We start from the raw sequence: 18,184 nt of genomic DNA on the forward strand, positions 1-18,184 counted from the left end.
TTGCAGCAAAGGGTTCATTTTCAATTTTTCATACTGTGCATTGAAGTATTATGTATCTCTCTTTAGTGTCTCTCGAGTCTTGAGCGTAAAACTAAATGCATGTTCATAACATCATTAGACGGACAAATCCTCATGTTCGCCTTGACTATAGACTTTCTTACTCCTGAAGCAATTTCTTCATAGATTGTTATCACTGGCGCACCACGCTGTAGAGTTGGGTGGCATAGCACAGCGATTAATGAAAGATAGTGTTACTCTTTGTTGAATAAGGCGATGCTGTTTACAATATATTGACAAAAATTATTGGAGAGTGACGGCGATAGAACAATGCCGGTAACAGGATAACATGTGCAAATGTGTCAGTATCTCGTTAATTCTTCAAGAGAATAATACGATTGGCCACTAATGAATCTCAGAAAACTAAAACTCCAGCTGAGGAATCATGCATCTTGTCTTTCTGGATTTTGTGGTGTTTGAGTAAGCTATATTGTTGTTATTACCAAATTTTATTGGTAAGCATACAAATCGATTATTTCAACGTGAAGAGTCATTTTCTCTCCTAATAACCACAAGCTACCTACGTAGGTAGATTGCCATGAATTGTGGTAGCATAAAAAAAATCCAATAATATAACAATCCTTTGCAAGAAATGAAATGAGAGTGACATGACACCAGTGTTTGTCTGTTGTTTCCTTTTTATCTCTTGCCAAAACGTTGCTCTCTCAACGCGAAGATTGAAAGTGATTGAACCGTGCTCCTTCTTGATTATGGAAACGTGGAAGAAAGAATCCACATTCATGTGTCACCTATAATTTTATCTCAGAGCAATAATATGTGTGTTGTCATCACAAATAATTAATTCCAAACGTGATTAAAAATCCAGATGGCACTTTTTTAATTTTGATATGGGGTAGGAGTTGTGTATAGCAGGGTTATTGAAGTGCAAGGAGATTGATCGAGCTGTAATGGCTGTGTTGAAGAAATCGAACGATCTGATTGGAAGGACAGTAATTAAAAGATTCAATTACACAAATTAATAAATACACAAATTAGACCGTCTAATTTGCGTACTAGATGCTACGCGTCTTCCATGCAGGGTGCCCAGCCCCACCTTGTTGACCCACATTGCTTGTATCTCTTTGAAACACACTTCCCCACCCATCTCTTTTACTCTCACTCTTGCCACACTCTCCATAACATCTCTAACCCCACCTTTCTCTTCTCTTCTTCCATTGTTGTTGCACAAATTCAGCAGAAGACAAAAATTGCCAAAACCAAAATATCAACAATGCCAAAAAAACCCAAAATAAAAGAAGTTAATAGTCCAAAGCTTCAATAAATTTGATTTAATGCAAGAGTTTTTGAATTTGAATAATGCACATTTTTCGATTTATTTGTTATGACATAATGATCTTGTTCCCATTTTGTTATTATAATATTTTGGTTCACTCTTCAATAATTTTGAATTAAATAGAATAGAATGCAATTGAATAAAGTAATCATGAATAATTTCATCATTCTTTGTTATAACCAGTGTTGTTTATGAATTTCTATTTTACATAGAATGCAGGAATTTCTAAAGTCATATAATGCATATTTTTCGTTTCATTTATTATTATACACTGGTCAGTGTCTAATAATATTTCGGTTCATTTTACAATCCAGTTGTGTTGTCGATAAACAATTTATCCCAAATGTTGGGATGACTTTCAAGAGACTTTAAGAAGTTGGAAAGTTCTACAAAGATTATTCTAAACTTGCTCGTTTTTCTACAAAAATAAGGAACACCACTCAAAAGGGAGATGGAATTAAGAATCAACTAATTACATGTAGTAGAGATAGAGAGGAAATAAAAATCCAAAATATCTCCAACTCTGAAGATAAATTCCTCAGCTGGAATAAATTGTCCAACCAGAATTTATGTACATATGTTGAAGAATGTTGGTCTTTGGATCATTTCTAAAGTTGTTCTGAATCATTCACATCTTTGCTGTCCAGATCGAGCAGAGATGCTTATACAACACAGAGTGCTAAGCATGTTTGTGCGTTGTACCATTAAAAATAACGAGGAAGCCGGAATTAGACCGAGTAAAACATATAAGTCATTTGTAGCAGCAGTGGGTGGTCATCGTGAACTAAGTTTTATTGAAAAAGATGTAAGGAATTATATTACAAGGGAAGTACAGAATGTTTCTAAACAAGATGATGCCAAAGAATTTAGAAAGTACTTATTAAAATTGAAAGAGAAGAATCAAAATTTCCTTTTTGAGCTTAACCTTGAAGTTGATCACTCTATCAAAAAATGCATTTTTGGTTGATGCAAGAAGCAGAACTGCGTATGAGTATTTGGGAGTTGTTTCATTTGATACGACTTACAACACAAACAGGTATTCTGTTCATTGTGATATACTATTCGGTTCACACACATAACTAGTTTCGATTCATAACGAATTTTCCTTCTGGTTTCTATTGCAAGTACAACTTGGTTTTTGGTTCTTTTGTCGGTGTGAATCACCACAGTCAGTCGACACTTCTCGAATGTTCTTTGATGAAAAATGAGAATATTCAGTCATTCAAATGGTTATTTGAATGTTGGCTTCGTTGCATGGAAAGAAAGGCGTCAAAAGAGATTCTTATTAATCAATGTGCATCGATGTAAAGGACTATTGAGACCTGTATGCCAACAACAATTTATCGGTGGTGTATTTGGCATATCATGAAGAAGATCTCAAGTAAATTAAACGGCTACAAGCGACATGAAGAAATCAAATAAGAGATGAGTCATGTTGTTTGGAACTTATTTACAAAAGATGCATTTGACAGAATTTGAAATGATTTTCTCATGAAATATGGTGTTAAAGACAATAAGTGGCTTTCAGGTAACCATGATTTCATTCGAATTAAATGATGTTATTTTTTCAGTTCAGGTAGGTATAACTTTCGATCATTTTCTCGTCTGATTTTTTAATTGTGCCCTATTTTGCAGCGCTTTTTGAATATCGTCATTTATGGATTTCAGTTTATCTCGATCACCACTTTTGGGCCGAGATGAGAAGCACACAAAGGAGCGAGAGCATTCATGCTTTTTTTTAACAATTTTATCACACCCAATAGCTCTTTGATTCAATTTATGAAGCAATATGATAATTGCCTAAGAAGCAGAGAGCAAAGAAAGAAAAAATTTGATGCTGCAAATTTTTATACTATGATACCGTGTGCAACAAAATCACCAACAGAGGCTCAATTTCAACACGTGTATACTCACGAGAAGTTTATAAAAGTTCAAGCACAATTTAGAGAAAAGGTGAATTGCATCACATGATCAACACAGTCTGCTCTAGATTTTACGACATATAAAATTGTAGAGCCGATTTCTAACTCAACATTCAACAAGTTTGTTGTTTATGACGTGAAGTAAAGTGCCAGTGCTTATTGTTTGAGTCAAAGGATATACTGTGCCGTCATTCTCTGAGTGTCTTAAGTTTTGAGCAAGTAGATAAAGTGGCACCGAAATATATATTGGAACGCTGGAGTAAGAACGTAAAGAGGAGGCACACACATATCAAAAGTAGCCAAGACGAGCTTCCATTGGAGCCAAGAAGCAAGAGATTTGATGATTTGGTATTTCAGTCACACAATATTTGTGAATTTAATAAAGTGGCACCGAAATATATATTGGAACGCTGGAGTAAGAACGTAAAGAGGAGGCACACACATATTAAAAGTAGCCAAGACGAGCTTCCATTGGAGCCAAGAAGTAAGAGATTTGATGATTTGGTGTTTCAGTCACACAATATTTGTGAATTTGCGTCAGAATCTGAGGAATTGATTGGAATTCTGCATCGGGCTTTTGATAATGTCATGGCTGAGATGTAAGAATATCAAGCAAAAAGTAAAGGTAAATGTTCGTTATCTCACGAAGATGCTACATTGAATGATGTTAACGACCTTCAAAGTTCCCCATGTATTAGAATAAGAGGACATCCTAAGAATAGACTAGATTGAATTTGGAAAAAGGATCGCAAATACATTAAAGAAAAAGAAAAAGCCAACTCTAAGTGAGACAACATTGATTTGCTTTTGATTAGGAAAAATGTGTTTGTGCATGTTAGTAAGTGTGCTAATATATGATTTATTTCTTTTATAGTTGAACCTATTAGATGGTGGATTAATGATTCAGTCAAGCTCCAACCTTTATCATGCACAGGATATGAATTATCCTGGAGAGGATGATAGAAGTTTTGATGGTTATTAAAATAAATTTCGGTTCATTTGTGTTTTAGTCATATAATATTTTCGCCTTTGACGAAAATGAGGGTTAATTTCTTATTTATGTTATGTTTTATTGAATAGTCACATTTTGATTTTTCAAATTAGTTAATATAATTGTGTTGTGGTAAACAGTTTTAGGTGTTTATTAGAATACATTTCAATTTCTGTATGGCTAAATTTCAGTTCATTTGCGTTCTAGTCATATAATGTTGATAAGGGTTAATTTATGATTTGTGTTATATTTTATTGAACAGTCTCATTTTGGTTTTTCAAATTAGCTTTTGCAATTGTGTTATGGTAAATAGTTTAGGTATTTCTTAGAATACATTTTGGTTTATTTTGTGTCTAAATTTTAGTTTATTTGTGTTTTTTGCCACTCTTGAGGTTTGATAAATACATTCAATCTATTCAGTGAACCTAGATTTATTCAAATTAATATGATCTCAATACAACCCAGACATTTTCAACAAATAAATCAAAAAGAATTTAAGAAAAGAGTTTCAAATATATACATTAACATTTACAATGAGTCAAAGAAGTGTTTGCCTCTTTACAATTCCTTGCAAAATAGTGTTCATTACAATTTTATAGATTGAACCTATTTACTTTCTATATCCCCATATGAGAATTTACAAAAACGACTTGAGAGGGTAGCGAATGGCTTTTGGATTCTTATGCATTCAGATGCCTCGATGACTTTGTCTCTAAATTTATTTACCTTGTCCAAGAGAATGGTAGGAATATATTTCTGTCTAAAAGCATCTACTTCTTCCTACAATTCAATTGAAAGAAATGAGTTAATATGAATCCAAATGAACTAAGAAATGAACTGAAATTTATTAATTTAGAAATAGAGGATCAACTATGTTTAATGATACTTACCTATTTTCAGTTTTTACATTTGTATGTTCTATTTTTTATTTTTCTGGGATCAATTGTTTTCAGCTATTTCATGATAAATATTTTGCAATCATAACTAAGAAAGAAATAAAAAAAAGTAAAATATAATTAATAGGACAGACACAGAAAAACACAGTAAAACATATTAATAACAGTACTATAACAAAGAAAGAATAGTATATAGGAAGATTGATATACGATGTTTGTCGACCATTGATCGTAATATATGGTGCTTCAACACCCTCTTTATTGTCCACCAAAGGTTCTGATCCAGCATAAACCCTCATTTGAGATACTATTAAGCCCTGAAAATGATACAAAGAGTGCACTTCAGTTCAGTAATAATTGAACAAAACCAAGCCCACAAACAATACTCAATCAGGCACAAAAAGTAATTGATATGATTTAATTGGAGAAGAATGGCTAGAAATAAGAGATAACTTACAAAAAAATTATTTAATGCTATTCTTTCCTCATGTATATCTTTTTTTTATGGGGTCAAGCACATGAAAGGCTTTTTTCTGAACATCACCAATCCACAACCGCCAATGGCCTCTATGATAAATTGGTGCAAATAGTTGAAGTTTGTGAAAAGGATAGAATATTTCAGTCTAAATGATAGCAAACGATAGAATTATCAAAGAAGTTTTAGAAATCACAACTTACAAATGGATGAGATGCTAATTTTGTTGTCAAGAAAAGGCAAGTAGTTCTTATATTCAATGATCTTGTAGGAGTTCTTAGTGTTTGGATTAATGTATTCGTGGTTATGCTTTCCTAACATTAAATTCTGTAAAATGAACCAAAATAAACTAATAAATGAACCAAATTACTTAAGGAATAATAAATTTGGTCAATACTTATCAGCAACATCAATTGAACCTCAATTAACACGCAAATGAACCAAAATTAGTTCAGATATGAACAAGAAGTGAACAATACTCAATCATCAACAAAAACACATCGAATTTATCTCTGGATTCAAATGAACCTCAATTAAACTAAGAAATGAACCAAAATTAATTAAGGAATAAAAAATTTGGCTTACCACAATATCTGTCGGCATGCAGTATATTTCTTCATCAAATTTGCGACATTTTCGGTTGTTGAGAACCATACACAGTTCGGAGACCACCTATAGGACCAAAATTTATTAGATATATGGGAATATAACTTTTTTAAAAAAATCATTAATGTTAATGTAATAGCTGAAGAATTTAATGTATTTTCTACATCTTGTTTGGGTTTTAGAGACAAAAGTGGCATCTATCCCCCTCTAAATGAACTGTGGTCTAACATGAATATAGTTTCAAACTCATTGGTTGCCCCTTCTTTTTCAATCTTTATTTGCGTCATCCAATGATAACATTTCTCCTCAGCTCCTCTATTATTTCGTTTTCTTTTCCGGAGTCTTGTACCCTTCATGGGTGCTCAAACTCGGTTCCGCATTTGTTTCCTCTACATATTGCAATGCTGTTGTCACTCTAGCATCCATCACCGCCTCTACCAAATTTTTAAGTTGTGTTACTGTTGGTTGAGAGGTCGGTGGACTTATGCTAAGGCTGAACGAAGATACGTCATCTTTTCAATGTCGAGAACGGGGAGAACTACAAAATGATAGAAGAAAGTTTTCAAAATAATAAAAATTCATTATGATATAATGTCAAAACTAATAAAAAGATTTTAAGTAAAACTTATACATTAAGAGGAACTTCTTGCTCTGATTGCCTTGTCGAAGTTTTTTCATGGGTTTGCTGTTTGGGGTTCTGGAGGGCAGCTGTATTACATATGAAAGTGTTTAATAATGAACTGAAATTATTATTATATAGCATTAAAACTAATAAATTGGATTTTAAGTAAAACTTACTCATTTACAAGAGCTTCTTGCTCTGATTTTCTTGCCGAAATTTCTTTGAAGGCTTGCTGTTAAGGTTCCAGAGGGCAGCTGAATTACATAGAAATGTGTTTAATAATGAACCGAAATTTTTATTATATAGAATCAAAACTAATAAATTAGATTTTAAGTAAAACTTACTCATTTACTAGAGCATCTGGGACTGATTTTCTTTCCAAAATTTCTACAAGGGCTTGTTGTTGAGTTTGGGGCTGGTAGCTGGATTACATAGTAACGTATTTTAAAATGAACCAAAATTATTATTATATAGCTTGAAAACTAATAAAAAAAGTATTTTAAGTAGAACTTATTAACAGAAGCTTCTTCTGTTTGAGTTTTCGAAGGGACAGAGATAAAGGTTTTTTGTTGTTTTAGATCTTCCACCAGAGAACTTAGAAGAGCAATTGCCATAGGAAGTTTAATGAAGGTAAATAAGAAAGGAGTTAATGTTGAATTATTAGAATAGAAAAGTAAATTGAAAATCTGCACTAAGTAAAACTGCACATTGATTAGAATAGGAAAGTAAATTCGAAAGCTCACATATCCAGAGGTTGAGACTGACTTTCTTCTTGAACTACAAGGATTTGTTCTTGACAATCAGTTGTTGGGCTACTGATAGTAAATAAAATTCTGTGTCAATAATTAAAAAAATTATTACCTAAATTTAAAAGACCAACGTAAGTATTTCAACTTACATAGCTAGAGGTTGTAAATTCTGTTTTTCCTTTTCAAGCCATTTTTTTCTTGTAAAAAATGTAACTGGGGATTTAGAAGTATTTTTTCTAATAAAAAAGATACAAAATTAAAATCATCAACCAAGATATTCTAATTAAAAGCATAAGAAGTAAAAAAATGCTAAGACGAATTATTTGGTATTGCCCAGTGTGTTTACAGATCGTCCCAAGCTCGTCTATGTTTGAAACACAGGTTCACTTTCGCTACCCAAATTTACAGTCAGCGGTTTAAGCAAAAAAATAAATATTATTCAGTAAAACTACAGAAATTACATGAGGTTTTAGGAAAACTTAGCAAAGAAAGAAAAGAACTTTATATAAGAAACTTAATCTTACATCTGTGATAAATCATATCGCGCGTCCGTCGAGTCATGGTCATTTCTCTGTGTTTTATTCGAAGCAACATTTGTTTTCATAGCACTGTCATTTTTCCTCTTCATTATTTTTTCTTTTTGTTTTCTTTTTTTACTTGTCTCTATTTCTTTGCTTCTGACAATTCATACAAACAGTTTTGATTTAAAATCAAGATGAATCTTAATTCAAAAAGAAATGAACCGAAATTTTTAAATGAACAAGTTAACAAGGTCAGCAAATTCAAGTGAAACTAAATCAAATGAACCTCAATTAAACTAAGAAATGACCCAAAATTATAAATACTTATCAGCATCATCAAGTGAACCTCAATTAATTCACAAATAAATAGAAATTATTTCAGATTTGACCAAGCAGTCAAAAAGACTCGATCAATAAAAATAGAATATATATTTATAATAATAAAACAATCATTTCTGAATCTTACTCATATTCGAATTCAGTTTCATTTTCCAAATTTATCTGAACAATCTTCCTTTTTTGGCTTTGTTTCTTCGCCATTTTTTGTGGTTATTTTCTTTTCTTTGGTGGTATTTTTTCCATTTCTTCTTCTTCTCTGCAATACATACAAAATTTTTTATTAAAATAACAATATAAAATTTTAAATAAATGGATAGTTTCTGATAAGTGGTGGTGAGAAGTATACTCATATTCAGAAACAGTTTCTTCTTCGAAGACGAATGCATGATGACAAGTTTCTTTTCTTCTTTTTCTCCCTCCCTCAATTCTGCTCTTTTCACAATTCCCTAAAACAGAAGCTTATTTTGTTAGCACAATAATTTAGAAGCACCTGAACCGGAATTTCAAGGGAAATGGTTTTTTTATTTACCATTTCATTATTTGTCTCAAAGGCAATCTGGTCGACCAGTCTCCTCCATGTCCAGTACACCACCCATGGTATCCCGAGAGCATCATCTGCTTCTAGATTAGGGAACTTCATTTCATGGAAATATATTATCATTAATATAAAGACGCAGCCATCAACTGAAAGTTTATTTCCTGCTCTCTGGGCTTTGATCCCTTTGATCAGGAAGAGCACATGAGACGCCTAATTCCATTGTCGGACTGTCTCCACATGAAGGACATATGATCTTATGGACCTTGGAGACTGTGCTTTTTATTGTCGGCAACATGAAGCATTTCTGGACGAAGAGGATGAAAGTCGTCTTGAATTTCAGCAAGTCCCCCTCCCCTACAATACTCATATCTGTCACAGATGTTGTCAAAGACGCCAAAGTAGCACCTTTAAAGCTGTGAACAATCTCCTTTTGCTACTCATTCAGTTCACTGTACGCAACCTTTTCAGGAAAATTATCTCCTACAATATTTTAATATAAAAAATCAGTTTAAATTATAACAAACAGTCAATAAGACTCCATCATCAACAAGAACACATCGAATTCATTTTCTGTATCCAAATAAACCTCAAATAAACAAAGGAATGAACCAAAATTACTTAAGGAATAAAAATTTTTGTCAATACTTATCAGCAGCATTAAGTGAACCTCAATTAATTTACAAATGAACTGAAATTAGTTCATATTTGAGCAAGTAGCCATAATTCATAAAGACTCGATCATCAAGAAAAACACATTCAATTAATTTCTGGATCCAAATGAGCCTTAAATAAACTAAGAAATGAACCGAATTATTTATCATAACTAATAAACTAACAACACAGTTCTATTCGATGCCTTAGTTACAGAGAAAAACAAATGTAAAAATTGGAAAGTATAATACCACCTGAATTTAGGCCCAGTGCATCTCCTATCTGGCAGGAGTTATGTAGATTTTCCCATAGCGCGTGTTCAAGAATCTATGATAGAGATCAAAGCAAAGAATCAATTCCCTCAAGAGTTTGTGCAAGACATTTAATTATGGGATATGTCTCAGTGCACTGCATCCCATTTTTTAACGATAACTTTCTTTTGTCACTCAAGTCGGCGAATACCCGAGCTATCAATCTTGTTGAGCAACTCAAATCGTGAGTTTTCTGCAATGATTTGAAACATTATGTTATATGATATATTTATATACAAAAAATATAGTTGATTTAATGTGTATATGCTTACATTATATTATGGCTTCTCCTTTTTTGAGATAATCTTCTTTTTCATTTTGGCTGTAAGGAATAAAAAATTTGGTCAATATTTAACAACAGCATCAAGTGAACCTTAGTTAATTCATAAATGAACCGAAATTAGTTCAGATTTGAACAAAACTAACTAAACAACCACACATGAACAAGTTCAGCAAATTCAAGCGAAACGAAAGCAAATGAACCTAAATTAAACTAAGAAATGAACCTAAATTTTTTAAGGTATAACAAAAAGTCAATACTTAACAATAGCATCAAATGAACATCAGTTAATTTACAAATGAACCGAAATTGGTTCAGATTTGAACAAAAACTAACTAAACAATTTCACATGAACAAGTTCAACAAATTCAAGCAAAACCAAACCAAATGAACCTAAATTAAACTAATAAATGAACCTAAATTTCTTAAAGTATAACAAATTTGGTCACTACTTAACAGTAGTATCAAGTAAACCTTAATTAATTCATAAATAAACCGAATTTGGTTCAGAGTTGAACAAAAAGTCATAAAAACTCAATCAACAAAAAAAAAACATATTCAATTCATTTTTGCATATAAATGAACTCAATTAAACTTAGAAATGAACTAAATTTTTTATTAGAACCAATAAACTAACAACACAGTTCTATTTGATGCCCTAGTTACAGAAAAAACAAGAAAAAATTGAATAAGAGAAACTTGATCTACTAAATGAACGAATTCGATCCACTAAACCCTAAACCGAACTAGTAGAAATACGAGAATTGTGAGAAGGTGCGATGGAGAAAACTGAACATAATAACAAGTAGTTTTGTCAGTATCTTGAGAAATCTTTGTTGTTCTTTTTTTGTGTTTTTTGTTGATGATCTCAAACGTACTACCGGATTTTGTAGTTATTTCCACATAAAATTTAAAATATTTTTGAGAGATTTTGATAGAAATTTTAAATTTGTTTGTTGCAATTTTGAGTTGGAAGAACGAACGATTTTTCATATTCTAGTGCGAAGAAAGAGGTAACATTTGGAGTTTGGGTGCGTGTAACACGTTCTCATTAATGAGAGTGGTTTTTATTAGTATTGGATCTATTTAGTTGAATTTAAATACAAAAAAATTGGATGTGTAATTCAACTATTTTTTTATTGTATTGTACTGAAAGTAGAAGTTTTGAAATTTTTTAAATATAATAATCAATTATTGTTCATTCTTAATTAGTGAAGGTATATTATTATTATTATTATTATTATTATTATAGCTGCATGACCGAAACTGAATAAATAAATTTAGTGCAATTTAGGTAATATTAGGAACACTAACTAACAAATATGAATTTAATAAATTATTTGTGATTGTTAATAAATTTGATGAAATTGGTAGGTCCAACTTTTTTGTCCCAAAATGTTGATCATTTTTATTCAACACAAATTAGACAGTTCGATTTGTGATGTCTTTTCTCTACAAAAAAATCGAACAATCCGATTTTTTCTTCAACAGTTCAAAAAATTACCATTGTTATAATAATGTATAACCTTCTAACGCCCATAATCCAGCATAACACAGATCTAATATTAGAATATCATAATTAGGAAACAAAATCAGAAAAATATCAAAGAGGATAAGAAAAAATATCAATGTAATTTATTAGGACATTATTTCATACTTAGCGTACTCATAAGCGTACTCTTGGTCTATATATTGGTAAGAACTGTGTAATCATATATGAAAAAATAACAAATGAGACTTTTCTAAATAATTCTTCTTTTCTTTCTTAAATCTTTTGTACCATGGTATCAGAGTAGAGTTAGGTTCTAGGAACTCAAAATCAACCATTTTGATCGATATTACAAATTACAAATATTCTACGCAATAGTCTTGGAATGCGATTATCACAAACCAATTCTGAAAATTTGTCAATTGGTTTCAAATTAAATGAAAATAATTATCCACTGTGGGCAACTCTGATGAAAAAAGTAATTGGTGGAAGAAGAAAGAAGAAACACACCGAAGAAAGAAGAAACACACCAAAAAAAACTGCTTTAAGACTGTGGATTACTCAGATTGGTGGAAAAATAATCCCAAGTCATCCAGAAATCAGAGTAAGGGGACCGCCGCTGTGAGCATCCCAGAGGTCACTGGCAGCAGTGGCGATGCCAGAAGAGAGGAAGCAAGTCGCGATGGCAAGGCAGCAGCGGTGTAACGGCAAGTACTACTGAACTCATTGGCTGCTCAACCCAGGCCGCGACTCAATATGAAAGGGAGACCCAAAATCAGAATCCAATTAAAAAAATAAATGAATGAATTTTCGATTGTGGGGCTACTGATACTATGACTCATGACCTTCATGATTTTAACAACCCTCAAAAGCCTATATTGAAATAGCTAGTAGAGAATTAATTGATGTTAAAGGAGGAGGCTCCATTACTTTTTTAGAAAAATTGAAATTAAAAAATCGCCTATATGTCCCTTCACTATCATCAAAATTATTATCTGTTAGTCAAGTAACAAAGGAACTAAATTGTGTGGTACTCATGTACTCTACCTTTTGTCTTTTACAGGACATTCTTACGAAGAAGATCATTGGGCGTGGTACTGAGTGAGAATGCCTTTACTACGTTGATGAAGTAGCACACCAGGGTCATGCCATGCTTGCTCACAGAATGGTTACTAGGCAACTTTGGTTATGGCACAGGCATCTCGGACATCCTTCATTTGCGTACCTCAAGTTTTTATTTCCTAGTCTTTTTACAAGTAGCACTGAACCCCTCAAATGTGAAACTTGTATTCATACAAAAAATCACAGAGTTTCTTTTCCCCCAACCAACAATAGAGTCAATTTTAGTTTTTCTCTAATACACTCTGATGTGTGGGACCCAGCCCCTATTTTCTATAATAATTTTCAATATTTTATATTATTTGTGGACAATTTCTCTCGCATGACTTGGGTATATTTTTTAAAACACAAATCTGAAGTGCCTGATAAATTCTATGCTTTCTACAAATAATTCAAACTCAATTCAACAAGAAAATCTAAGTACTTCGCTCAGATAATGGTGAGGAATTTATAAACCAATCAATGCGCGTTTTTTTTTATGCAAAATGGTCTTATCCATCAAACTTCCTGTCCAAATACACCCCAACAAAATGGTGTAGCTGAGCGGCGAAATCGTAAGTTACTTAAGATGACCCAAACTATGCTTTTTGATGCACAAGTTCCAAAAACTTTTTGGTCTGAAGCTATAGCAACCTCTGCCTACTTATTGAATTGCTTACCTACCCAAGTTCTCCACCACAAAATACCCTTACAAGTCTTGGCTACTCAGACTGCAATCCCACCTATTCTAACCTTACCACTTCGAGTATTTGGATGTTCCGTCTTTGTCCATATCCCCAAATTCAATAGAACAAAACTTGATCCTTGTGCAGAAAAATGTATTTTCATTGGGTATGCTACACACCAAAAGGGGTATAGGTATTACAATCCAATCACTCGTCATATTCATATGACCATGGATTGTGATTTTTTAGAATCCAAATTTTACTTCAACCACCAATATGACATTCAGGGGGAGAACAATAATAAACTACCACCAAGTTGCCTAAATAACCTCTATTGCCCAGAAACTGTTCAAACAGAGCAAGTAGATGGAGCCACCGAATATACTTCAGTCAACGTAGAAAACAACTTGGTACATACAACTAGTGAGAGTTCTTTTGAGAATGTCAGACAAGAGGTAAGTAATTACCAATATGATAATTTACTCCCTGTTTTTAATGAGGCCACTAACAATAATAGTATAGCACTGGAACAAGAAGAACCAGAACCCAATACCTTTATTCTTCCTCCAAGAAGAAAAAGAGGGATGCCTCCTGATCAGTACTCACAAGAACATGTTTCCCGTAACTCAAGATATCCGATAAGAGTGGCTAGAGAAGAAATATGATAAGGGATAGCTTGGGACTTAGGGGTTTTATCATAATAGATAAGGATTATTCAGTAAAAGGGGATAAGAAAAGAATGACATCAAGAAGAGGAATTTATTGGCATAAAGAGACGCAGCAAAAACATAAAAGATAGATAAAGGTTTTTCTACTAGACCTCTAAGATGTTCTTAGCAACCTAGGTCACCGAAAAGGATTTTCTACTAGACCTTCAAAGAACATGTCCTTGACAACCTAGATCAGAGGAATGAAAATTGAATCACTCAATCTTCTCCATGCAACAAGCGAAGCAAATCACTCACCTCACTTAATCACACTAAAAAATTGTGCATAAAGCACTAAGAAAATTTTATTCATCAAAAGTTATCTAAATTGTCTCACCAAAGGAGTTTAAATAGACCCCAAACAAACTAGCTAAAAGATAAGATAAGATAACTAATTTAAATCAGATTTGATCTTATTGGATTAGATCAGATTTGATTTAAATTTTAAAATCCTAAAGATATGATAACTAATTTAAATCAGATTTGATATTATTAGATTAGATCAGATATGATTTAAATTTAAAATCCCTAAAAATACTACTAAACAAATCAAAAGTAAATCAAATATTCCAACAAACTCTAACAACAAAACAAACTTAAAATAAAGGCCTAAAAATTCGAAAATAAATAATAAATTATGCCTCCCATTGAATTTGAAAAACTTTATTGGGCTTCTTATTGTCTTGCCTTAACCCAATGGGCCTTATGAATTATTGTTGCCCTTTCAGCACCACTGTTTTTTAGACGGATTCTTGGTATTCTTGATGTCCAAGACTAGCATGGCACAATTCTTCTAGAATTCAGATCCTTGAATATGACAAGATTATTATTCCGTCCCTTAGCTCTAAGATGTCAAAAATGCCCTCCTGACCACGTATCAGAATAGCAAATGTTGCAAAGGCTTTTTCTATCACACTCTTGACATAAGACATTCCAAGAACTGTTCGAGAAGCTAATGAGAAAGCTGAATGGCGAAAAGCCATGAATACAGAAATAGAAACTCTAGAGAAGAACGAAACTTGAAAAAAGTGTATCCTACCGATAGGAAAAAAGCTAGTAAGGTGCAAATGGATTTTCACCATTAAACACAAGGCAGATGGCACCATTGAACGGTACAAGGCAAGGTTGGTGGCCAAAGGTTATACACAGACCTATGGTATCGACTACACTGATACTTTTTCACTGGTTGAAAAGATTAATACTATCATGATGTTGTTTTCAATTGTAGCAAATGAAGATTGGGCACTCCATCAATTTCACGTCAAGAATGCTTTCTTGCATGGAGAGTTGAAAGAAGAAGTATACATGGAAACTCCTCCAGGTTTCTCAACAGGATTTAGAAAACATGAAGTTTGCCGATTAAAGAAGGCTCTTTATGGGCTTAAACAATCTCCACGTGTCTAGTTTAGAAGATTTACATTGGCCATGAAAAGGTATGGGTACAAGCAAAACAACTCTGATCGTACCTTTTTTTTGAAAAAACGGGGAGATTCAATCACTTGCTTAATAATCTATGTGGATAATATGATCATAACAGGAAGTGATACTGAAGAAATTGCAAAATTGAGAAGGAACCTATTTACAGACTTTAAAATGAAGGATTTGGGAAGACTAAGATATTTCTTAGGAATAGAGGTTCTACGATCTAACAAAGAAATCTTTATCTCCCAAAAAAAGTATTTTGGACCTTTTGGCAGAAACAGAAATGGTGGATTACAAACCAATAGATATGCCCATGCAAGTTAATTACAAGTTGAAGATAGTAGAAGGTGCCACCCTAACAGATAAGGAAAGATACCAGCGACTAGTTGGAAAACTAATTTACTTATCACATACTCGGCCTGACATAGCTTATGCTGTGGGAATAGTAAGTCAGTTTATGCATAAGCCACAAGAAGATCATATGGAAGCCGCCATGAGGATAGTTCGATATTTGAAGGGAGCTCCGGGAAATGGAACCATATTAAAAAGGAATGGTCATTTGAAGGTTGAGGCATACACTGACGCAGATTGGGCGGGCAACCCAAACGATAGAAGATCAACAGCTTGTTACTTTACACTTGTTGGAGGCAACCTGGTAACTTGGAGAATCAGAAAATTGTAGCACTTTCAAGCATAGAGGTAGAATTTCGAGGGATCTTTAAAAACATAACTGAAGTATTGTAGATAAGAAAATTGATGACTGAGATTGGGTTTCCACCACAATTGTCAATTGAAATGTGACAATAAAGCCGCAATTAGCATTTCAGAGAACCCCTTACAACATGATAGAACAAAACATGTTGAGGTGGATCAACACTTTATCAAAGAAAAAATTGAGAAGCGCATTATTGAGCTTACATTTGTGAGATCAGAAGATCAGTTGACTGATATTCTTACTAAAGCAGTTTCAAGACAAGTCATTGCTAAAATTCTAACCAAGCTGGTGATCCCACTACTCACCTTGAGGGGGAGTATTAGAATAGGGTGCCACTCAGATAAAGACGCTGAAAACGTCTTTTTTTTCAAAGATGTTTTTCAGTAATTAAAATTTAACATATATAATCGATTAAATCATGTTATTTTTGTCAAAATTAGGCTAGACAAATTGATTTAACCGAAAAAATGGTGAATTAAATCTTGAACTGGTCTAAATTAATATTATTTTTTGGAAAAGTCTAGGGGGCCAGCAGTTTTATTGAATTTTGGCCAGCATGTAACCAGCAGAGAAAGGTGAGTCATTGGATGAAATCTCACACCAATCTCACACCATCAAATCATCATTGATGGCTAGTTGATGGCTAACAATCACAAAAATTGCTGGCCCCTAACATTGCTCTTATTTTTTTATAAAAATGACTATAATACCTTTATTATATAGAATGATTAGAAATAATAGAAGTATTTTAGTCATTTTCTATAATAGGGTATTGTAATTATTTTCTATAAAAAATAATATTAATTTAGATCAGTTCAAAATTTGATTCACCATTTTTCGGTTAGATCAATTTGTCTAGCCTAATTTTGACAAAAATAATACGATTTAATCAATTATATATGTTAAATTAAGATGTTTTAATCGTCTTTATGTGAGTGGATCCCATTATAATATCGTAATTAGAAAATAAAATCAGAAAAATATCAAAGAGGATAAAAAAATATCAATATAATTTGTTAGGATATTATTCCATAATTAGTATATTCATTAACATACTCTTGATCTATATATTAGTAAAAATATTGTAATTACATAAAAAAAATAACAAATGATACTTTTTAAATAATTTTTTTTCTTTTTTAAACCCTTCAAAGCATGGTATCACTAACTTTCATGTATAAAAAAAATAGCCAACAAACCACGTTCAAATTGCATTTGTTCATTCCATCCCTTGGTCAAAACTCTTAAAAAGTTGCATTCAGATTTCAAAGTGATTATAAAATTATTACTTCACCGCCATGTATTTCACGTTCTTACTATACATTTTTATTTCATTGTTCAACCTTTCACATGCGTAATAGTGCAACGCGTTGTGTTCCCATCTAAGTTCAAGATACTCAAAATTGGTCAGCGGTAATTCTTTTTTTATTTCTTTCTCTTAATTATTCTGTTTTTTGTTGGTTTAACAACCTTATTCGTTGGGCCCCTCATAACAATGGTGATTGGATCATCCAAAGTCGCGTCCCATCAATTGACATGTCATTTCTTCCACGTTTTGTATTTCTTCCTCTGTTTCTATCACATTTAAGTATGCTTGTTTCCAATTATACACAAATATGGAGTTAATACAACTTTGTCAATGCTGAATTTATGATAAATATAATGTCATATATAATATTTCCGACATTTTTTATTGCCTAAATCTTATCTTATCCAACTTCGTAAAATAAAGCCATGGCTCGTATGATAGTTGACGCCATCGTCTATGGTTCACATGTACAGTGATGCACGTTTGGGAATAATCACTGTCACAAT

General features: G+C 32.5%; 1 protein-coding gene across 1 annotated transcript; it reads left to right on the top strand.

Moving 5' to 3' along the window:
- The first annotated feature begins 15,937 nt into the window (after positions 1-15,937).
- LOC140173578 (uncharacterized mitochondrial protein AtMg00810-like) lies at positions 15,938-16,336 on the top strand. Its single transcript, XM_072198058.1, has one exon. The coding sequence runs from the start codon at positions 15,938-15,940 to the stop codon at positions 16,334-16,336; it is 399 nt and encodes a 132-aa protein (XP_072054159.1).
- Positions 16,337-18,184: the final 1,848 nt, after the last annotated feature.

This window comes from Arachis hypogaea, chromosome 6, assembly GCF_003086295.3.
Source record: "Arachis hypogaea cultivar Tifrunner chromosome 6, arahy.Tifrunner.gnm2.J5K5, whole genome shotgun sequence".
NCBI lineage: Eukaryota > Viridiplantae > Streptophyta > Magnoliopsida > Fabales > Fabaceae > Arachis > Arachis hypogaea.